Raw genomic sequence first — 20538 nt, 5'->3', positions numbered from 1 at the left:
TAGACATGACATTACTATGTCTAATAAATGTTCAAAACACATTTTACAAGTAGCAGCACTCAAAATGTCATCCGCTTTTCCAGACATTTCGTCATGCGCGTGCGCAGACGTCACCATCCGGATCGCGCGGGTAATGGTAGAGCTTTATCTTCCTAAGTTAACTACTAACCACATTGTAAACTCACCCACCTGAGAGATCATTATATATCGATTAAACTTTATTAATAGAGCACTTTGGCGTTCCTTCATTCGTCCGTCCGAGCGGGAATTGTGGCGGCCTGACACGGCTTAGCTATAGAGCTAACGGCTAACCGGGATTGTTTGGGACCAGGAGCAAATTTAAGAGTCGTCCATTAAAGCTACTGAGAGAACACAACTCAAGAGGTAATACTAGTTAGAAGTAACTATTCTGTTTTGTTGTCTGCCTAGAGTTGTGACACCAGACCGGTTGTTGTCAAAGAGATGCAGATTAGCTTTGACACGTTTGTACTACATGCATTGTTGTGCTTAAGTGATCTGTGCTGGAATGTTTGCAGGAAAATTTATTTGCAGTCAACCCTCGATGTTCGCGGATGTTGGGACGAAGACCAGGCGGGGAAATCAAGAGATTCGGTATTGAATATTACAATATCTCATAGAGAGTAATAGCTGTTGCATTTGTTGTGGAAACCTCACCGCATTGTCGTCTGCCTCCACTGGCCACCAGGAGCAAGAAGGAGAGAAGATCATGCCAGATTCAGACGCCGAGGTGCCAGATCCAACCCAGTCGAGTGGTAAAGGCAAGGGGAAGTGCAAGAGGAAGAGAGAGGAGCCGCTGTCCCTGGACGACTGTCTGTGTCCAGTGTGTTTGGATTTGTTTCTTGAGCCGGTGACGCTTCCTTGCATGCACACCTTCTGCAAGGTGAGTCTTCTCACACACTTCAATTTAAACCTTTGAGAAAAAGAGGCATTTAACATGCATTGTGTGTTTTTGTGGTCAGGCTTGCTTCTTGGAGTCCGTGGACAAGAGCACGTTGTGCTGTCCCATGTGCAGGAAGCGTGTGTCCACATGGGTTCGGCTGAACAACAGGAACAAGACTCTGGTCAACCAGCAGTTGTGGACACAGATCCAGCTCAGCTTCCCGCAGCACTGCCAACGACGCCTCGGCGGGCAGGATGCTGTCAGTGATGACGACCTGACTGGTACCACCACGGCATCCTGCCATTACGAGTTTTAAGTAGACACCGATACTAAGTACTTGTCTTTTTTGTGTGTGTCTGTCCATGTTTGTATGTGTGTGTTAGTTTTTTCCCCCAGAACAAGTCAGCCTGGTGAGCTGAGACAAGAATATCAGGAGCAAATCAACAAAGTAAGCTAAACATCAGCCGTCCTATTTTTTAAAATTTTTATTTATTACATAGAGTTCTTACCCCTCAGAAATGATGACATCAATCGGCTATTTTACAAAAGCCTCCGACGCAAGGTCCCTCTCAACTTGTGTCGTTGTTGTCAGTTGTCTGAGGAGAAGCGCGAGCTAGAAGAGGAGGAGCAGCGTGCCAGCGAGGAGTACATCCACAAACTCCTGGCCGAGGAGGAGGAGATCCTTCAGGAAGAGCGGAAGAGGAGCGAGGAAGATGAGCAGCTGGCCAAGGTGCTCAACAAAGAGCTGGTCAGTCATGGCGTCGTCTCTACTCTTCTACAATTCCAGGGGGGTAAACACGTTGACTGATGTTGACTTCTCTTGTTGTAGAACACCGCTCCCGTCTCCCCTGACAACCATCATCGTGCTCACATCACTCCAGCCAAGAAGAAAGTCAACACGGCGGGACACATTGAAAAGTCAGTTGTGTAATGATACCGTGGGATACAATATGGCCGTCTTAAACCATTTTATCCTCTGAATATTTTTAGGTTCTTGTGTCGACTTCCGTCCAAGTCCAGCCCGTCAGAGTGCAGCTCGACCTCCACTTTGATTTCTAACAAGGTCGGTCACAAACATATGAACAATGTCTTTATTATGATTGTAACGTGATTTTTTTTTTCTTGAGTTCTTGTTTGAAATCACCGAAGCCAAACAGACTACCTGCTGACAAAAGATCATTGGTTGACATTTTCCAGGAGAATATTCGTCTCTCCCATGGGCAGCATCTCCCTCAAGCGGACCTATACAGGACTCAGCAGGACCAACCAGAACCCCCTTGTCCCGGGCCGGCTTCGCCGCTGGAGGCGCGACACTGCCAAATCCGTCACACTGACGCAGGAACGTCGAAGAGGAAGAGCTCAGAACCCGCCAACGAAGAGGACGCAAAGCGAGGACGCCTCCATTTGCCCTCGTCATCTTCTTCGGCTCTGCCCCTAGAGGGCGCTTTGGTGTTACAAGCGCAACTGGAAGCCCAGCTGGAGCAGCGCCGCCAGCAGGAGGAGGCTGACCGGCAGATGGCACTGCTCCTGCAAGAGAAGCTCGACCAAGAGGAGAGGCAGCAGCAAACTGACCGGAGAAAAGGCACAATAGACGCGTATCTGCTCAGACACGTAGGCTCCGACACCCGCAGGAGAAACTCCAGGACTAGTACGACCTCCCCGTTATCACTGTCTACCTCCTCCTCCTCGTCATCGTCCTCTTCCTCCTCAGAAGTGTCCACCTCCTCCTCTCAAAATGATAGCAGCAGACAGTCTACCCTCACTGACGTGTTTTCGGACCTGGGCAGCTGAAGCCCCTCAAAAGGAGACCCTCAACCGAGTCTGGGTCCTGTGTGGCACTCACCCCACAATGGGATCTAAAAGCTGCTGAAAGAGACCAATTTGAGCCTTAATAAAGCCAACCCACGTGTTTTTGCAGTGCGGCATTTGCAAGTTCACCTCTTTGCAAATTTTAGAGGAGAAGCTGAGTCATGTTTAAAAAGAAAATATTGTTTTGTCACCAATTTATGGCATTTACAGTGAACCCCAAAACATTCAGTTTGGCACTTGAAAATATGCCTTGCCACATTTTTGGGGAGGAACCTATCTAATGTTGACTGAAAAACGTACTTATTTACTATTTTTGTGTTCAGACCAAAAATACGCCCAATGTCACTTCGTTATGTTTGCTTGTGACATCACGTCCTGGTTTGGATGCTGCTACTATAGATTTGTAATTAAAGCGTTGTTGAAAAGTCTTCGTTTTATTTATGCATTTATTCATTCATTTTGTGTGGTTTATTCATTCATTCATTCATTCATTCATTCTGCGTGGTTTTGAAGTAGACGACGCCAGGCCACGTTGTGTCGCACTGCTCCCGCGAGATTTCAAGCATACGTATAAACGGCACACTTGTAGCAGCATCTAGTGGTAAACGTCGCACGTCATCGACCCAATTCGCCTTGGCGCTTTCTGGACCCAACAAGTTCCGTTTTATAAGTCCGGATATCTCACGCACAGCCCGGCTGGCTGATTAAGCTTCTCCGCGGGATAAATACATGAACGGGATTTGTTCTATCCACGTAAGCTAAGCTAAGGTTTAGCCACGAGAGCTTTGAGGTTGTTGACGTCTTCGTTTGTGCAAACGCGCCATGGTTTTGCTCAAGAACCTCCGACCTCCTACCGAAGGAATTCGGCTGCAGCAGGCCGACACGGCGGCCGTTTTGGACGGACACAAGCTGGGTAACGGGACGCTCTATGTCGCCGAAACGTAAGTTAGCGGAGCATTTGGAATGCTATTGCTAATGCAATTTTTCACCAACTTGTTTCATCGTGTGCGTGTTTCAAAGTGATGATAAAGTAATTGTATTGGTGTTCGAAACTATTTGTGTGTTTATTCTGATTTATATTGAAGACATAAATGTGAGGTTTACTCACACACTAACAGCAACCGGAACTTCCGGTAAAATCTAGCATCGGAAACTTTATAAAATAAAAGCATGTAAAAGTTTGAATTGAGACGGAACGCTTGAGAACCGCTTTACTTGGGTTATTAAAACTGCTTTTAGATGGCTGAGTCATAACATTTCGTTTTTTTTTTAATATAAAGTAACTAAAACTTCAAAATAAATAAGTCAGAAAATTGACCCAAAAACAAAATCTTAACAATTCAAATTGCATTTTAATTTAACAAGACAAAACGTGTTGGATAAAATGTACACATTGCTCACAAGACAAAACGTGTTGGATAAAATGTACACATTGCTCAACTGTTTGCAGGCGTTTGTCATGGTTTGATGGTGCGGGGTTGGGGTTCAGTCTGGAGTACCCTACCATCGGCCTGCACGCCATCTCCAGAGACGTCAGCGCGTACCCCCAAGAACATCTCTACGTCATGGTCAACGGAAAACTCAGCGGTCAGCACTTCTACACAGTGTTTGTCGTTAACGCTCTGTGCATTCCTTCAGGCTTGTTATGCAAAAATAAGATAATTTATTTGTCAAAGATATGGAATAAATGCTAGTCGATAGAACTTGTATCGAGGATAAGGAATAAATGCTTATACCACCTTCCTACCAGAGGAGAATGAGGCCGAAATGGCAGAGAAGCCGGCAGAAGATGAGGATGACGGAGTGGGTAGTTCGGAAGATGAAGATGATGGTGGAGATGATGAGGAAGGAGGTATCACGGAGATTCGATTTGTGCCTGGTGACAAAGCAGTGTGTGAGTCTTGTTTTTCTTTTCAAAACGGGAATATTAAAATTGCCACAATATGTCCTTGTGTCAACACACTTGTATCTGTGTGTCTCCAGTGGACTCGATGTTTGCGGCAATGTGCGAGTGCCAGGCGCTGCATCCTGACCCTGAAGACGAGGATTCTGACAATGACTTTGAAGGAGAAGAGTACGACGTGGAAGAGGCCGGTAAGGCACACACGCAGGCATCCACGCTCATACAGACACTAACTACCATGTCTTTCCTTATGTGTGTTTACAGAGGCCGGTAAGAACATCCGTCACACTCGCTGAGCTTGAACCCGTTTTTAACAATGTCTCAATCCTTGGATCAGAGCACGGCCACGCCGACATCCCGACGTTCTACACATGTGACGAGGGTCTGTCTTCACTGACTCAGGAGGGCCAAGCCACGCTTGAGAGGCTGGAGGGCATGTTGGCACAAAGCGTGGCACAGAGATACCACATGGGCGGTGTACGTACCGAGCAGGGAGACGGACGCTTTGAAGGTGGGACTCGAGTACCTTTGAACTGGTCCGTCAAGGTACTACTATTGAAGATGTTTGTTTTTTTATATGTGTGTAGATGGCATGGAGGTGGATGGAGACGCTGATGCAGAAGCAGGACAGTTTGAGGATGCAGATGTTGACCACTGGTCAGTCTCACACATGCACACACACGTAGATAGAACTTGTACTAAATAGATTGTCTTGTGTGTAGATGGACCACGGGTGCATCGTGGCAGCTGCACTCCTTCAAGGCGTCCTGGGCACTTCCTGTTTGTCGCTGTCAGTCATCCTAACTTGTGTTGTTGCTAACCAAAATAGTTCATTCCTCCCCAAGTTACTTTTTGTATGTTAACAAATGTAACAATGAGGCATCGTTTGTAGTCAATTCTCAATAAAAGATTACGTTTTCTAGAAATGTTTTTGTATTTTATTTAGAAAATTTGTGCTGCATTCATGGCTGCTGGAAAATCCAACCTTTGATCAATTTGAATAGTTGTAGAATTGAGCAATTATGTTAACAAAAAGCATGACCAACAAGTGCAATAAAATATTTGTATAATGCAATTATACACAAATTGTTAAAAATAGCTACCCAGAAAATATTAATAACAGTTAATATGTGGATAACATTGTACTTTTTTTAGTAGCCTCAAAAAAAAGTTATGATTAGAACATAACAGTGTTTCAGGATGAACAAATCCTAAAAGCTCTTCACACTTGAGATAAGAAACTTGTGTCTTTTAGTTTGTGCTCATGTTGATGCAGCTTCATCATTTCCTCTTGGTGACGTGCTGAGGAGACGGCTGGCTGGATGTTGGGTCAAAAATCAACACGGATGCCAGCATGCCTGCAGGAACAAGTACAAGGTGAGGATGAGCAAGATTGTCTTCCACATCTTTCACGTGTCTCACCCATCAGGGGTCCCATCCAGTAGACCATGCAGTATTCCGCCAACGAGTTTCCAATGCAGCCAAATTGAGTTGAGAAAGCCAACGCAGGATTGTACACTGCCCCGGTCATGCTACCACCTGCATGAACACACACACCAAACAGGACCAGGACAATGAGCTGTAAATTAATGGACATTAAGATCAACATACACCGGAACAAGCACACTCCACACTAACTGCACGATCACGTGTGTACTTCACATACCTGCGTAAACAACAGACGTGATGACAGCGGCTACGACATGAACTCGGTACTTCTCTTGTATCCTGCGGGTGTGAGCGTGCGCACTCTGGACGGCAAACGCGCACGCCATCTCTACGCACACGGCCTCCGGCAACGTCGCGCGAATGGCGCTCGCGCACTGGAAGTTTTTGAGCGCGTGGCGTGCGTGCATCTCGGACAGGCCCCGCCCCCAGAGCACCTGCACTATAGGGCGCGAGGCGGCGGCGGCCAAGAACTGGCAGACGATGCCCAGCAGTGCGCGCGCTCCCGAGGTCCTGCCGCGGTACGCGTGCTCGAGCACGGCGATGGGGTTTCCAGTAGCACCGCGGAAAGTGAGCGCGTGCACCACGGCGGCCGCGTAAGTCAACGCCAGTGCGGCTCCGCCTCGGAGAGCACCCGTCTCGCCCAGGAGTCGAAGCTCATTTGTGCAGCAGCACAACTGGAAGGCGGACGCAAACTCCGCCGCATACTCGCGCATGCTCGTTCTCGGGAGCAGGTGCCTGGAGATCCGACGCGCGATGTCGCTCAGGACGACGGCCGACGCCATCACCGCCAGAGACACCGCGACGTCCGCGGACATGCTGGGTGATCTGGCGGCTGGCCGCCTCTGGCTTATTAGCGAGGCCTGCTGCTCCTCTATGCCAGGGAAGGGTGGGTGCAGCCCGGCACGAAGGAGCGTCAGTGTCGCAGGATCGGTCACATGGTGCGGAAGTGAGCAAGTCCTCCCTCTGCTCTTTGGGATGTTAGTGGGGGGGCATACCCCCTTTTTTTGACCTCTAGATGTCGCTACTGTTCAGTCTTCAAGAGATGAGATGAATAGATGGAGAGACAGACAGACAGACAGTAAATATTGCTACAGACTTCAAATCTGATTAAATGGAGTCAGCAACCGAAGAATTGTTTGTCCTTTGTGTAGCAAAACACTGACTGCTTCCAATTGGATTGTCAGATTTTTTATCCGACAAAACAGAAAATAGAAATGATCAACAAACAGTAACAAAACATTAACTATAATATATTATAACTGTAATATATTATTCATATGATTTTGGTTGTTAATGACGTGTCACGTGAACGCGTGGCATGAAATATTAAAATCACAGCAGGTGGATGACAGCCAGGAAGGCGTTGCCAGTTCATGCGCATGCCGCCGACGTAATTCCCCATTGTCCCTGAACGCACCACCTGCGCTCCCTCCTTGCGATCCTGTGGAAACCTCGTGGTGTTTAAGGAACGGCCTCAGCAACCAATCAGCAACGAGGAAGAGGACACAATGACCAATAGCGTGGCCGCTCTGCCAAGAAGTAGGCGGGGATTACGTCGCCGGGGAGGCACCCCGGTGGCTAGCTAACAATAGGCCGGGAGAGGTTGCTCAGCTCGGCTTGGGGCAGCAGGACGAAGCAACACAGGTGGCGGAGGCACTTTAGGGGCGACTTCAGACGGCGTGGCACCGTCTTGGATCCATATTTCGTTCCTATTCCACTCCCTGCGGATTTTGACCAGCCATCAGACAAAAGGTGAGCTTCATTTCTCTACTTTTTCATTCAACTTGTAATCGATGTTCGAACGAGATGAGGTGTGGCGGAGCAGCAGCACAAGAAGGGTTAAGAACACAAACTGAAACAGAGCTTTTATCTTGCTTTCATAATGTGTCTTTTTATGCTTTTATTATTCTCATGATTAAAACTATTATTAAGCTGTGTTTGATGTGGTCATATCGGCTTTTATGTCAGATTGGCTGTGGTCACTTTGTGTTCAATAAATTAATTACAAGATGACAAAGTGCGAGGAGAACACACGCTGAAGTTTTAATAGGTGCTGCAGAGACCTCAGTAAGAAGAAGGCATTGTTGTCTTAAATCAGTGTAAATGCAATTGGGATCAGATCTGGATTCAACTTGGTTTTATGTGGTGTTTTGACAGCTGGGTGGATACTACTACTACCCGTGAACCTCATGCGAATGAATGAACGAATGAATGAAATATCGAAAGGATAGTTAGGTAGAAGGACTAATAAATGGGTGGAGACATTCCCATGGTGGGAAGAACATCAGGTTGATGTCGATCATAGGAAGAAATTTCACACAAGCAAGCAGATAAATTAAACTGCTCTTCCTTGGTGCAGGTAACAAGTTGGTGTTTTAATTTGAAGCGAGTCAGTGTGTGTCTGCGCTGATGGATGGCGATGAACGTTCCTAGATGGTCACGTGGCTCCAGTTTCCGCACGCCTCAGCACCTCGCACCCAGTTGGCTCATTTGCATAATTGATCAATCAATGGATGACTTAATGATGGAATGAAAGAATACATCTGTGGTGACTTGTCTTCACTTCTTGCATGGATGGAAACAAGTTTGCTTATGTCCATATCGACTTGCCGTGGCAACAGTATGACAAATTTTCTTCTACTGTGGCTTAGTGGCTCATGCCTGTTTTTGTTGGGCTGGGTGATTTGGCCTTAAAATAAAATCTCATAAAGGAAAAGCTTGATTTTTGCTACCTGAAAGAATGTGACATCATGGTGAAGTGTGTTGATAAAAAGGATGGACGAGTGTGTTGCTCCTCAGCCTTTTGCAGCTCTTTCCAGCTCTTGTGTGTCTGACGTGTGCAGTGGAGCAGCGCTAACATCGTCATCTATAAATACTCCATCACACAGGAAGTCTCTCCTGATCTTGTCCCTGAAAAGAATTTAAAACGACGTTTAGGACCGCCGGCAAAATTAAGAAGCCGCTGAGTATTCTCGTGAGAATCTGGGTTAAGAGACTAGCAGTTGTCTTCTGCAGTCTTGAAGTGCTTTGAAATGCTCGTACTGCCACCTAAAGGACTGGAGTGGAATATGATTGACTTGGTCAGGTCTGTTAACCTCTTCGTTTGTCATTCGGCTAGTTAGTTGTCAGTTGGCCAGTAGTTTGGCCAGTCAATTACTTGGTCGAGCTGTTAGTCTGTAAGACAGTCACAAAGTTAGTCGGTTAGTTATATTAGTTAGTAACTTTGACCCCTTAGCCGTTAGGCCACTTCGTTAGTCAGTTGATTTGGTAGTCGGTTAGCTGGTTTGTCAATCACCCAGTTGATGAGTCAATTGGTTAGTTATTCAACTCGTCTGTCAGTCAGTGGATTAACTTTTGAAGTCATTTAAGCAGTTAGTTATTTGTTTTTTTTGTCAGTTAAGTGACCTGTAAGTCAACCAGCTAGTTAATCACCTGGTCAAGTTAGTTGGTTAAACCAATGTGTATTTTTTTTTTCTTGTTATTTTGACATCTTTAGCCACAGCTACAGTGACCCCCAGGTGCCCCCCTGCCCACATTCCAGCCAAAGGGGACGTTTGATTTGTTCGCACTTACTAGCAAACGACGCCGATGTGTCACACATTTTACGTGTCCTTCATGTGCACTCAAACACACACACACACTTTAACACTTTTGTGTGTCTGTGATGCTTAGCATGCGGTACGATTAGCAAAAGCTTCAGAAAAGCCGACTGCCACTGCGAGTTTGAATGTGTGCGTATGTGTATTTGACATAAGTGATCAGGACACTCAGACACACACATACACACACGGAGACGAAAAGTAGATTCACAGGTGGCGAAATGCAGCATTAGCCTGCTGTAATAAGAGCTTAGCTACGTCTAAATCGCGACTTTGTGTGTGTGTGTGTGTCTGTGCATGTTTATTGTGTCGATGATGTGTGAACGTGTGCACAGCTGCCAGCATTTTGTTCCCGTTTGTGTTTTTCTTTGAGTTGAAAGCGCGTCCCCACACTGCTTACACTAACAACATGAGTGTGAACCTGCAGGGCTTCATTTACAAAACACAATCCAGTTGGAACTTTTGAAGTTTTTCAGTCAGTTAGAACTTTTTAGGTCAACGCTGGCCGTACCAAAGCAACTTCTTGATTTTTAAAAACAATTTTTTACATTGTGACAAGCTAGGTCCCTCCCATCATGCACTAGCGTGGCCTCCATTATTGATGAGGTTACCACGGCGACCACCCTGACAACTGTGTGTGTAATAATGAATGTAAGAGAGTCTTTAAAAAGCTTAACAATGTCTTAAAAGGAAGGCGGGAGGGGGCGGGCAAGGTTCAGCTACACAGAAAAATATACGAGAAAGGGAGAGCGCTCAATCGGCGCCACTTTCTCTTTTTTCTTATCATTCCAAAAGGCAGCGTCAATCCCCCCATAGCCTTTTGAGTCATCGACCAAGAACTAGGAAGTCACCCGATGACTAAATAAACACAAACGGGACATATCGGAAAGTTTCACTACACAAAGCAGAGGTCTATTAGCATGTCTTTGTTGTCGTTAGCCGCGAACTGGAGCATGAATGTGATTTTAGTGGAGTGTGACAGCGAGTCACAATCACAATCCATCAGTATGTCGCCCCGGCTCTTCTATGTTGCCTTTAAAACCTCCACCCTGGCCAACACCCTGCGTTAACTGTTGCTAACCAATGCTAACCTCTATTTTTAGTTGTAACTATTAGCTTTAAATTGTTAGTTTCGACTCTCTTACACTGTATTTGTTGCTCCAGCTTGTTTTATTAGCTTGTAATTACAACCTCAATGTCACCTTCTATTTTCTACTTGTTGGCGGAGATTATTTTCCTGCCAGTGACTTCTACATTCGGCTACACTTTCCATTTGCTTTTTTTTTTTTTTTCCCCTCGCCACTAGCTTCTACTTATGGCCTTGATAGCAACTGTAGCATCTACTTGTTGCCATGATTGTTACTTTGTGTAAATTTTGTTCCTCATTTATTTCTGTTGGTCACTATAGCAACTACTAACTTTGTAACTTTTGGGCAATGCTTATAGTATGTTAGTATGAAATACAGCCTTTGAGTTTATTCATATTCCCATGAAGTTGACCTAGTATGTGTGTAATGTTTACTTAGTAAAAAGATGCTGATCTGGTTTGGGCGTGTCCATCACATATTAACCCTGATATGAAACAGACGCAGTGAATTATTATTATGATGATGTCATACTTTCTTTTCCAATTTTAACTGAGCACAACACACACACACACACACAACCATCTGTCCTGCACCCGTCTATATTGCATTTAAAGACCAGCTGTGACTACAGTGTGTGTGATATGTTAAGTGCCTGTGTTAGGTGTGTGTATTTGCGTGTGTGTGCATTTTTTTTTGTCCTTTTTATTTACCCTAATAGTTTTATTTTCAAGTCTTTACTCTTTCCTTGCTACTTTCTCATTGTCCAATTGATGACCGCATACACTCGCACATAGTTCGAGGTTGTGGTTGCCATGGTGATGTTGTTGTTGTTGGGCGGGGCGTCATGCATCCTTGCAGGCAATGAGCTCTTCTTGGCTGTTACTCCGTGATGTGTCCTTCCAGGAAGTTATAAAAGTGTGTGTGTGTTTGTGTGCGGATGACCACATCACATCTTACTGTCCACACACAGTGATGAAGACTTTGGTTTCTTGGACCATTTCACTTGTGACTTCCCATTTCTTTTTCTTCTCATGCCATCTTTGGAACATTCCGTTTTTGAGGCTAGTTTGACTTAGCAAGCCAAAGTTTGGCACGTCTATCATAAGTAGATTCGATGTTAAGAGACCAAGATGCAGGAAATCAGAAATTGAGAAGAACAAGCACAGCTTTGTAAGGATGAACAAGAAGGTGTGTTCTTTTGCAACACAATACAAAATACACACGCACACGCAAACAGCAGCTAGCAGGGAGGTGCTGACGGGGTGTCTCATTTCAGACACTGCCGTCAGGTGCACACAGTATCATGTGGTGTTTGCTCCCCAAAAAACAAAATGACACTTGTGTGTGCCAGACAACAATCAAGTGACACACTAGATAAAACATTTCCCGTTGAACTTTGCACCTACCCGAATCTTCATTTCAAAGTACAGTCGCAATAAAATCTTGGTCATATTGTGGAACCTCGCCAAGTGGCAAAATTTGCTGGAGTGGAGAAAGCGGGTTATGTCAGGATGAAGATCTGGATAGCAGAAAGATTTTTTTTCACATAAAAGCTGCCTTCACTGTACGTATTATATTTGTGTGTGCAAAATGGCAACAGTCGGAAGAGGACTCACCTGTATCAAGTTACGTTCTATTGTGTGAGTCCCTCCAAAAGCTGACACCATATACGCTAGCTTTACACCTGTGTGTGTGTGTTCAAGACCAACAAAGATCGGGTCACTTCCTCGCAAACGTTTGAACGTCTAACGGCTGTCAACAAAGCGCACTTTGTGGCCGGGTGCGAGTCTTCCGATCGAGTTTCAGTGTATGTGAGTAAAGTTTATTGGATTGATTGTTGTCTGGGTCACACAAATGTCGTATTGTCTTTTGAAGGGGAAATGCCACATGACACTGTTTGTATATGTATATATGTGTGTGTCACGTGACTCACCTCGTGACATCACAGAGTGACATCACACAAGGGTTGTGTAAAAAGATGTCCGAGGTGCTTGTGCGCTACACTTGCGGTTTGGTTCTCGTGGTGCTCGTGTCTCGTTTCAGGTAAGATCTTTATCTTGGTTTTTATTTATTTATTTGGAAACAAACGTTTTTTAAAATCTTTTAAATCTCAGGCCTTGTCGGATTTTACTACAAAGTATAGTTATTTTATTTCTTGAAATTCAAACAGCATCATTCATTTGAATCCCTTTTTGGGAAATTAAACATCTTTATATGATGCATTTAATTAATCTGGTGTGAAACAAAAATAAGTTTAATTGTGTAGAATTAAATCCCCTTTTATGCTAATTGTATTACTCAATCTAGCAAGATGTGTGTATGCAGGCTAACGTTGAATCCAGATCTGATCCAGATTGCACAGCAGTTTAAATGTGTGTGAACGTCAAATGTTTCTCTTGTCATGTATTAATAATGAATTTGCTTTCATGGACAAAGTGTGAAAATGAATTGAGAGTGTAGCTGAGTGTGAAAAATAATTTTTTGATTCACTCGAATCAATGTTTAACATCGGTGTGAAATCTCAGGAACAGAAAATGTGCGACAACGGGGAGGTGGAGGACAAGCCGCCGGCCCCGCCCATGAGGAACACCAGCACAATGATTGGCTCGTGCGGCAAAGACCCCGCCCCCGTCAATCACGGCTCCAAACCGCTGCCCCCCAACCCTGAGGACAAGAAGAAGAAAGACCGATCCATTCGCTTCATCTTGACGGGCGGCGGTGACAAGAGTGAGCACAAAAACAAAAATCATATATTGCAGAATTATGTACCTGTTCCCGCTCTGGCTTCTGATTGGCTAAACCAATCTCACAGTTATGGACGCATGGGCAAATGTTTTCTTATAACCGCCATGACACAGAACAAATATTTGTGTTTCAGCGTATAAAAAGAAAGAGCGGCCCGAGATTTCTCTCCCATCTGATTTCGAACACACCATCCATGTCGGCTTTGACGCCGTCACGGGCGAGTTTACCGTAAGTGTGCGACCAAATTGTGTGTGTGTGTTGGTCTCACACCAGTGAACTTTTTTTTTTGTTGCTTTGAATAATCCCACCAGACAAAGAGGCCTTGTTTCGTTTCAATCTTGATCCGCCTCACTGACCTCTTTTGGCTACTGCGCGCGTGTATATTTAGTTTTTTTCTTTTTTTTTTTTTCAGTCAAGTCACGCCGGCTGAATCATTTAAGCAGAAAAAGAAATCAAGTGTAAACTTTCATGTGCTGACCCAGTCTGAGAGCAAGATTGCGCGACCCATTTCTGCGATTGCAAATGGAGCATCTTCTCTGTCTGTGTAGGGCATGCCCGAGCAGTGGGCCCGCCTCCTGCAAACATCCAACATCACCAAACTGGAGCAAAAGAAGAATCCTCAGGTATCGATCATACCAGCATTAGCAAATAGAACCTGCCTGCCTACCAACTTCCATGACTGCCATGTTCTTCCAGGCTGTGCTTGACGTTCTCAAGTTCTACGACTCCAAGGAAACCAGCAACAGCCAGAAATACATGAGCTTCACAGGTACACAAACACACACACACCTCTCCTGGCCAAATGTAACTTCCTTTTTCCCCCCTACACAGACAAAAGCGCAGATGTCTTCGCATCGTCCACCACAACGGTAAGTGTTATTATCGGGATCTCTCTTGGAAAGCGTTGGCTTGTATTGGATTTGTTGATGAGATGCTGACAAGGTGACAATGAAGGCGAGGACAGAAAGTGATGAGCAAGACTTTTTCAAATTTATTTACTTTGCTGCGTTTCTCTGCAACGTGAATCAGCACATTTGAGCTTTCTTGCCTATGCAGCTTGGAAACAAGCCCAGCATCCTTGTCTCCTTGCATCCTACTGTCCTAGTATCCTGTCACATTAGTTTCGAGAAAATATTGAAAATTAACATGATGAAGAAAGCATTCAGCCAAACAGGAAGTGATGTCACCGATGATTGTCTGTCCTTGTTTGTCCCAGATCTCCAAGAGCGTCTCGGAGATGCCCGCCATCGCCACCGTGTCGGAGGATGAAGACGAGGACGAAGCCGAACCGCCGCCCGTCATCGCCCCACGGCCGGAACACACTAAATCGGTAAGAGGGCGCGCTAATGCACGCACGCACATAGTTGCTCTCAGACATGTTGGCGGTCGACAGGCTGCTGCTATGGTGCCCTCCAGCGTCTGTCTCCATGGTGATGACTTTATTAGTCCTGATTGGAACACGCAAACTTTCACTGATGATTTAAATTGTGGCAAATTATTTCCTCACCATTGGACTGTTGCTCAGACGTGCAATCCAAAATCTGAAAAAGTAATCTTAAATTGAATGTTGTCAGATTTACACCCGCTCTGTCATCGAGCCCCTTCCGCCTCCTCCCACCAAAGACGCCGCCACCTCCCCCATCGTGGTGCCAACCCCCTCCGCGACGTCCGCCACGGCCGTCACCCCGCCCGGTTGCTCTGCCACGGAAGGTGCCCCTCCCAGTAGCCCGCCGGGGGCCACCCCTGCGCCGGGGCCCTCCTTGCCCCGCCCTCAGGACAAAGGACGCAAGAAGAAGATGTCCGATGAGGAGATCTTGGAGAAGCTCAGTAAGTTTAAAGGGTCATCAAAAACGGTCAATAACAGTGGAATTTTTGGGTTTTTAAATGTAGAAAAGAATAGAAATTACGTTGATACGTGTACTGTATTTCCCTAAACCGCACACGCATCTGAAGATGTACTCAGGCCGCCCTCTGCTGGTAAGATGAGGATACTGTATCAGTCTAATTGACTGGGCCCCGCACACTGTCCCCGCCCCTTTTGTCCAATCCTCTCATCTGATTGGCTCTTCTTCCGGGGTTTGTCCAAAACTTTCCCAATGTGGTTACCTCGCAGAACAAAGCTTTCCTACTATTTCAATTTTATTTTGTTAAGATCTTTTTGTTTTGTTTCTATTCTATTGCTTTTCATATTTTATCAGCCATTTTATTTCTATTCTTTTCCAATTCTTGGATACATTTTACTTTATTTCCAGTTACTATAATTTTGTTTTTACTTTGACACCTAATTTTGACTTGAATTTCTGATCTATTTAGCTAATATTTACATTTTAATTTCTGTTTAATTTCTATTCCAATACTATTTTGAATTTTATTTCATCCCTTTCTGTTTTCAATAATATTGGGTGTTATTACTGTGGGGGTCATTTTCTTATCCCTCCATATTGTTTGTGACCTCTCTTTCTGTTTTTCTCTTCACGTTAGTCAGCATGCAGATGAGTCTCAAAAATGAACAAAGATGATAGACATCATCTTTATAGATATCAGTGTTCGATCATCTTAATTCAACCTCAATAGAGAATTGACCACTTCAGTATTTCCATGTGTGTGTCACACAGGGACCATTGTGAGTGTCGGAGACCCGAAAAAGAAATACACTCGCTTTGAGAAGATTGGACAAGGGTGAGTAGAAATTGATTTTTGTCGATGTTTGGAAAGTAGCAAAAGTGACATTTAATTGTTGTTTTGTGGCGCCAGCGCATCCGGCACGGTTTATACAGCCATCGACATCGCCACTGGACAAGAGGTTGGTTAATTATTTTATCTGGTCAATTTGTTTGCTAGTTTTGTTTGACTTACTTTACAAATGAGACACGCAAGATTGACACGTGATGTTTTTGTGCATCAGGTGGCCATCAAGCAGATGAATCTGCAACAGCAGCCTAAGAAAGAACTCATCATCAATGAGATCCTGGTCATGAGGGAAAACAAGAACCCCAATATCGTCAACTACCTGGACAGGTCAGATGACCTTTTGGCATTGCCGAACTAAACACGTGCTTCATGTTATCTGTTATGTCGCCATAGTTACCTGGTTGGTGACGAGCTGTGGGTAGTGATGGAATACCTGGCCGGCGGTTCTTTGACTGATGTGGTCACAGAGACTTGCATGGATGAAGCTCAGATAGCAGCCGTGTGCAGAGAGGTAAAAATAAAATAAAAATGCAGAAGTACTTGTAGTATTGTGACGGCCTTTGTCGCCCCCTAGTGTCTGCAAGCGTTGGAGTTCCTCCACTCCAACCAAGTCATCCACAGAGACATCAAGAGTGACAACATCCTGCTCGGGATGGACGGATCCGTCAAGCTCAGTCAGTGGTCCACTTTGAAAAAAATATATATATATATATTACTATTATTATTAGCACTATTGCATGTTTCCATGTGTGCAGTCTTGCAGGTTGTTGTTGCTAATTTTGACCAGAAGGAGGCACTCTGGTGCTATTTAAACATCTTGTAGTTGTTTGAAGTGAACATTTTTTTTGTTTGCAGCCGACTTCGGCTTCTGCGCTCAGATCACTCCAGAGCAGAGCAAACGGAGCACCATGGTGGGCACGCCCTACTGGATGGCTCCGGAGGTGGTGACCCGCAAAGCCTACGGCCCCAAAGTGGACATCTGGTCCCTTGGCATCATGGCCATCGAGATGGTGGAAGGCGAGCCGCCATACCTCAATGAAAACCCGCTCAGGGTAAAATACATATTTTCCAGAAAAACATCATCGTACAAGAATAGTTTTCTTTTTTGTAGTATTTAACTTTGCATCACCACCAGGTGTCACTGTAGTTAAAAATGTGTTGTCATGTGGTGGTCCAGGCACTCTATCTGATCGCCACCAACGGGACTCCGGAGTTACAGAACCCCGAGAAACTGTCAGCCACCTTCAGGGACTTCCTGAATCGATGTCTAGAGATGGACGTGGAGAAGAGAGGCTCGGCCAAAGAATTGCTGCAGGTACCAGGAAAAAAAAAAAAGCACTACTCAACTCACTCCAGGTTGCCACAAGAAATATTAAAACAATTTAAAATGCGTCTAAATTATAGTGCAGGCATGATGCTCCTTTATTATTTTTGGGAGTAAAATCAAATCTCTTCGTTTCCTGCTCAGCACCAGTTCCTGAAGATGGCCAAACCTCTCTCCAGCCTGACCCCGCTCATCTTGGCCGCTAAGGAGGCGGCCAAGAACAACCGCTAACTTGCGCCTGCCAACCCTCCATCTTCTTTTTCTCCTCCTCTTGCTCTTCTTGCTCGACACTGGACTCTCAGAGGCGGCAGGGACCAAGTCAATGATGTCATTGGTGTGATCAGTGATGTCATCAGCAAAGAGAAGGACTCAATTCACTGTTTTCTATATGTGTGCTTGCGTGTGTATCGTCTGCTATCTGAATGTCTTGTTTTTATTTGATCTTTTTTTAAATCGGTGTGTATGTGTGTGTGTGTGTGGGAGAAACGGTAATGCTGGAATATCAAGTGATTGTAGCATCGACACGGCTTAGCTTAGCTTTGCGTAGCTATGTCCGTGGTCCAATCGGCACTGTGAGTTAGAGACGATGATTAATAATAATAGTGAAAATAATAACTACAACACGGGTTCTCAAACTGTTTTTTTTTTTTTTTTTTTTTTTTTTGGAAGTCTGGCCTGCCAATAACTTAAACAAACTGGGCCAATAAGTTGTTCCTACCACAGTAAAGCTTTCTGGCATTGTGTGCTTGGTTGGAAAAAAAAAAAAAAAAACTCCGTTGTAAGGTGACCCCAAAAGTTTGAGGACCCCTGAGCTTGAGAATGCGATGAAGAAATTACGTGCAAATGCTCTTCAGGTTTGCCGGGGGGAAAATGCAAGTCGTTGGACTCGGTGGCAGAGGTCAAATTTGGATTTTTCTTTGTGAAAAGCCTGCCCTGCCATCAAGTGTGAAATTATGTTGAAAATGAAAATGTGGCCGGTGAGCTGTGGCTCATTTGCATGACACAACGGCTCCCTTAAAACGGGCTTACATAGATTTGTAAAGATTCCCAAATTGAAAATGTAATATCTTCAATTATTAATGAAAACTAGCTAGTGATTAGCTATCATCAAGCGCCGTCAGTTATGCGGAGAAACAACGTGCATGTTTTTGTTGAGATTTTGTTTTTCTAATTCTCGGTACGATAGAAAAATGATGACGACTCCTCCCTAAGAACGCTGGTGTACAAATGAAGAAATAAACCATAACGAGTCAATTTAGTCTTTGGATTTCTACCTTGAAAATATACCACATGGCTGCGAGGTATACATACAACCCATCAAAATTGAACGCTGTGAAATGAATCATATTTTTATAATCAACTCATTTCTATATTAATTTATTCATCTTACGATAAGACAACATTTCTGGACTCTTTCATCCTTTATGTATATATTCACTTTAAACCTAGAAATAAGTTTAATCACCTTCTGGTGATTGCCTCGCCCTTGAAGATTATTCATTCCAAAATCGTATCACTAATTATTCAATTTGGCTGCTTGCGGTTCATGTTACACAATCAGGGTGTGACTTCTTTTTTTTTTTTTTGTTTGTTTGTTTGTTTTTTGTTCTCACGCTACCCTGCGTTCCTGTTGAACTTGAAGTGCGTATACAAAGCACCTGTGTTTTTTGTGCGTGGTTGATCGAGCCTACTTTATGTTGCAGTGTACCCCTCTTACCCCCCCCCCCCCCCTTTTTTTTCCCCCATTACGTTACATAACAGCCACCACCGCAGAGGAAGAGCACTGCAGAGAAATGAATAACACACATACACTCCCAATGCACATACACACTATCACTTTAACACACGCAAGGCACGAAGACACACAAACGAGTAAAAAAATGCATATTCACTCATTTACATGGTGGAAAAACATGATTTCACGTTAAAAAAAAAAGACTTGGGGGGGATGCACAAATATGTTGTGTATAATGAAACATATTTTGACATTGACATAAAACGTCAACCTCATGAAAATTGATTAGGAAATGACAAACTTAAGTTATTGCATTTAATGGGAACGTCGCCCCTCCCAACATGGCCGCCAAGTGGGCACGTCGGTGAGCCAGGCCGGTACAGCGCACTGGCGTATCTCTTTCGATATTTTTGCTAATGGTTTAGCTCGCACCGCACTTTTTACGTAATGAAGCTAACTGCAAACGTTGCCTGCATAGAACTATCGGAAATGAGTGTCTGCACTGAGGTTCCATGGAAATACTGCTTGCGAGTTCATTACGCGCTCAGAACGTATAGCTTGTGCCCGACGTAACGACGCGAAGCTTTGTCATGCCCAATTATACGCCACATTATCTGAAAATGCGTCATATTGTCAAATATGTATTTTGCATCACCGCAATAACACATACCAGAGGTTCCTAAGTTCTCCTCCTGAAGGTACGTGATAATGGTTCGAATTATTTCAAACGGTTTCCAAACCTGATTTAATTTTGATATATAGCACCTTTTTTTTCAAGATTTGTTAAGGTGGAACGCACCCCGAATCTCATATTTATATATTTTGTGTTCAATAGTTAAAAAAAAAAAAAAAAAGTTTTTCTTCACCATCATCTCAAGGTGGCAGTATCCGCGCGCCCTTCCTCGACGCGCACGGGCACTCGGCCACTGCGGCGGCGGCGCGCTTGGATCTCATCGAAATACAACAGCAGCGTCAGTCGGTGGTGCATTTCGGTAAGGATGATTTCTGAACATTTCTCTTGCTAAAATTTAGAATCGTGCTCGCTTATTGTCATTTATTGATATTTAAACGTCGAACAAGCCGGTTAACGTTGTGCAGGGTAAACAAACGATTGTGCCGCAAAAATGACGACTGTTCATATACTTTACTGTTTAGCTAACTGCGTGAATCTCTGCTGATTTTACGTCATCTAATTGTTAGCGCTCATGAAACGGCAAGAAATTGCTTTATTTAGGTAGATATAAAAAGTGCACATTCAGAAATGTATTTGCGCATAATATTGCATCAAGTTTAA

General features: G+C 44.4%; 4 protein-coding genes and 1 long non-coding RNA gene across 8 annotated transcripts; 3 read left to right on the top strand and 2 right to left on the bottom strand.

Annotated features, from left to right (window-relative positions):
- The first annotated feature begins 4 nt into the window (after positions 1-4).
- Positions 5-3138, top strand: LOC125972900 (E3 ubiquitin-protein ligase rnf168). 2 transcript variants are annotated; one of them, XM_049726941.2, is made up of 9 exons: positions 5-130; positions 537-612; positions 707-901; positions 981-1182; positions 1285-1349; positions 1494-1649; positions 1731-1819; positions 1892-1964; positions 2099-3138. In XM_049726941.2, exons 3-9 carry the CDS (start codon positions 728-730, stop codon positions 2690-2692), a joined length of 1353 nt encoding a protein of 450 aa, XP_049582898.1. In that variant the 5' UTR covers positions 5-130; positions 537-612; positions 707-727; the 3' UTR covers positions 2693-3138. The 2 variants fall into 2 exon arrangements, with proteins under 2 accessions (XP_049582898.1, XP_049582897.1); XM_049726940.2 differs by lacking the exon at positions 5-130 and adding an exon at positions 241-384.
- Positions 3139-3262: 124 nt separating this feature from the next.
- clns1a (chloride channel, nucleotide-sensitive, 1A) lies at positions 3263-5539 on the top strand. The gene is made up of 8 exons (XM_049726945.2): positions 3263-3651; positions 4161-4297; positions 4461-4604; positions 4694-4804; positions 4878-4883; positions 4951-5124; positions 5201-5270; positions 5336-5539. Coding segments are annotated over exons 1-8 (762 nt in total). The 5' UTR covers positions 3263-3532; the 3' UTR covers positions 5337-5539.
- Positions 5533-7038, bottom strand: LOC125972902 (aquaporin-11). The gene is made up of 3 exons (XM_049726944.2): positions 6280-7038; positions 6036-6152; positions 5533-5971 (listed from the first exon to the last, which is right to left on the bottom strand). Exons 1-3 carry the CDS (start codon positions 6875-6877, stop codon positions 5895-5897), a joined length of 792 nt encoding a protein of 263 aa, XP_049582901.1. The 5' UTR covers positions 6878-7038; the 3' UTR covers positions 5533-5894.
- A 597-nt stretch (positions 7039-7635) lies between these two features.
- On the top strand, positions 7636-18763 carry pak1 (p21 protein (Cdc42/Rac)-activated kinase 1). 3 transcript variants are annotated; one of them, XM_049726937.2, is made up of 16 exons: positions 7636-7814; positions 13275-13476; positions 13628-13722; positions 14043-14117; positions 14191-14263; positions 14326-14363; positions 14711-14824; positions 15069-15321; positions 16110-16173; positions 16249-16297; positions 16400-16512; positions 16579-16696; positions 16760-16859; positions 17041-17237; positions 17363-17500; positions 17654-18763. In XM_049726937.2, the coding sequence occupies exons 2-16, from the start codon at positions 13284-13286 to the stop codon at positions 17738-17740; spliced, it is 1707 nt and encodes a 568-aa protein (XP_049582894.1). In that variant the 5' UTR covers positions 7636-7814; positions 13275-13283; the 3' UTR covers positions 17741-18763. The 3 variants fall into 3 exon arrangements, with proteins under 3 accessions (XP_049582894.1, XP_049582896.1, XP_049582895.1); XM_049726939.2 differs by lacking the exon at positions 7636-7814 and adding an exon at positions 12321-12560; XM_049726938.2 differs by lacking the exon at positions 7636-7814 and adding an exon at positions 12609-12792.
- LOC137840486 (uncharacterized) lies at positions 7982-12278 on the bottom strand. Its single transcript, XR_011087163.1, has 2 exons — positions 12156-12278; positions 7982-8972 (listed from the first exon to the last, which is right to left on the bottom strand). It is a non-coding gene; the product is annotated as an uncharacterized lncRNA (long non-coding RNA).
- Positions 18764-20538: the final 1775 nt, after the last annotated feature.

Source organism: Syngnathus scovelli, chromosome 7, assembly GCF_024217435.2.
Source record: "Syngnathus scovelli strain Florida chromosome 7, RoL_Ssco_1.2, whole genome shotgun sequence".
Classification (NCBI taxonomy): Eukaryota; Metazoa; Chordata; class Actinopteri; order Syngnathiformes; family Syngnathidae; genus Syngnathus; species Syngnathus scovelli.
Note: the sequence above shows the minus strand (reverse complement) of the source record. Positions and strands in the feature narration are given on the sequence as shown.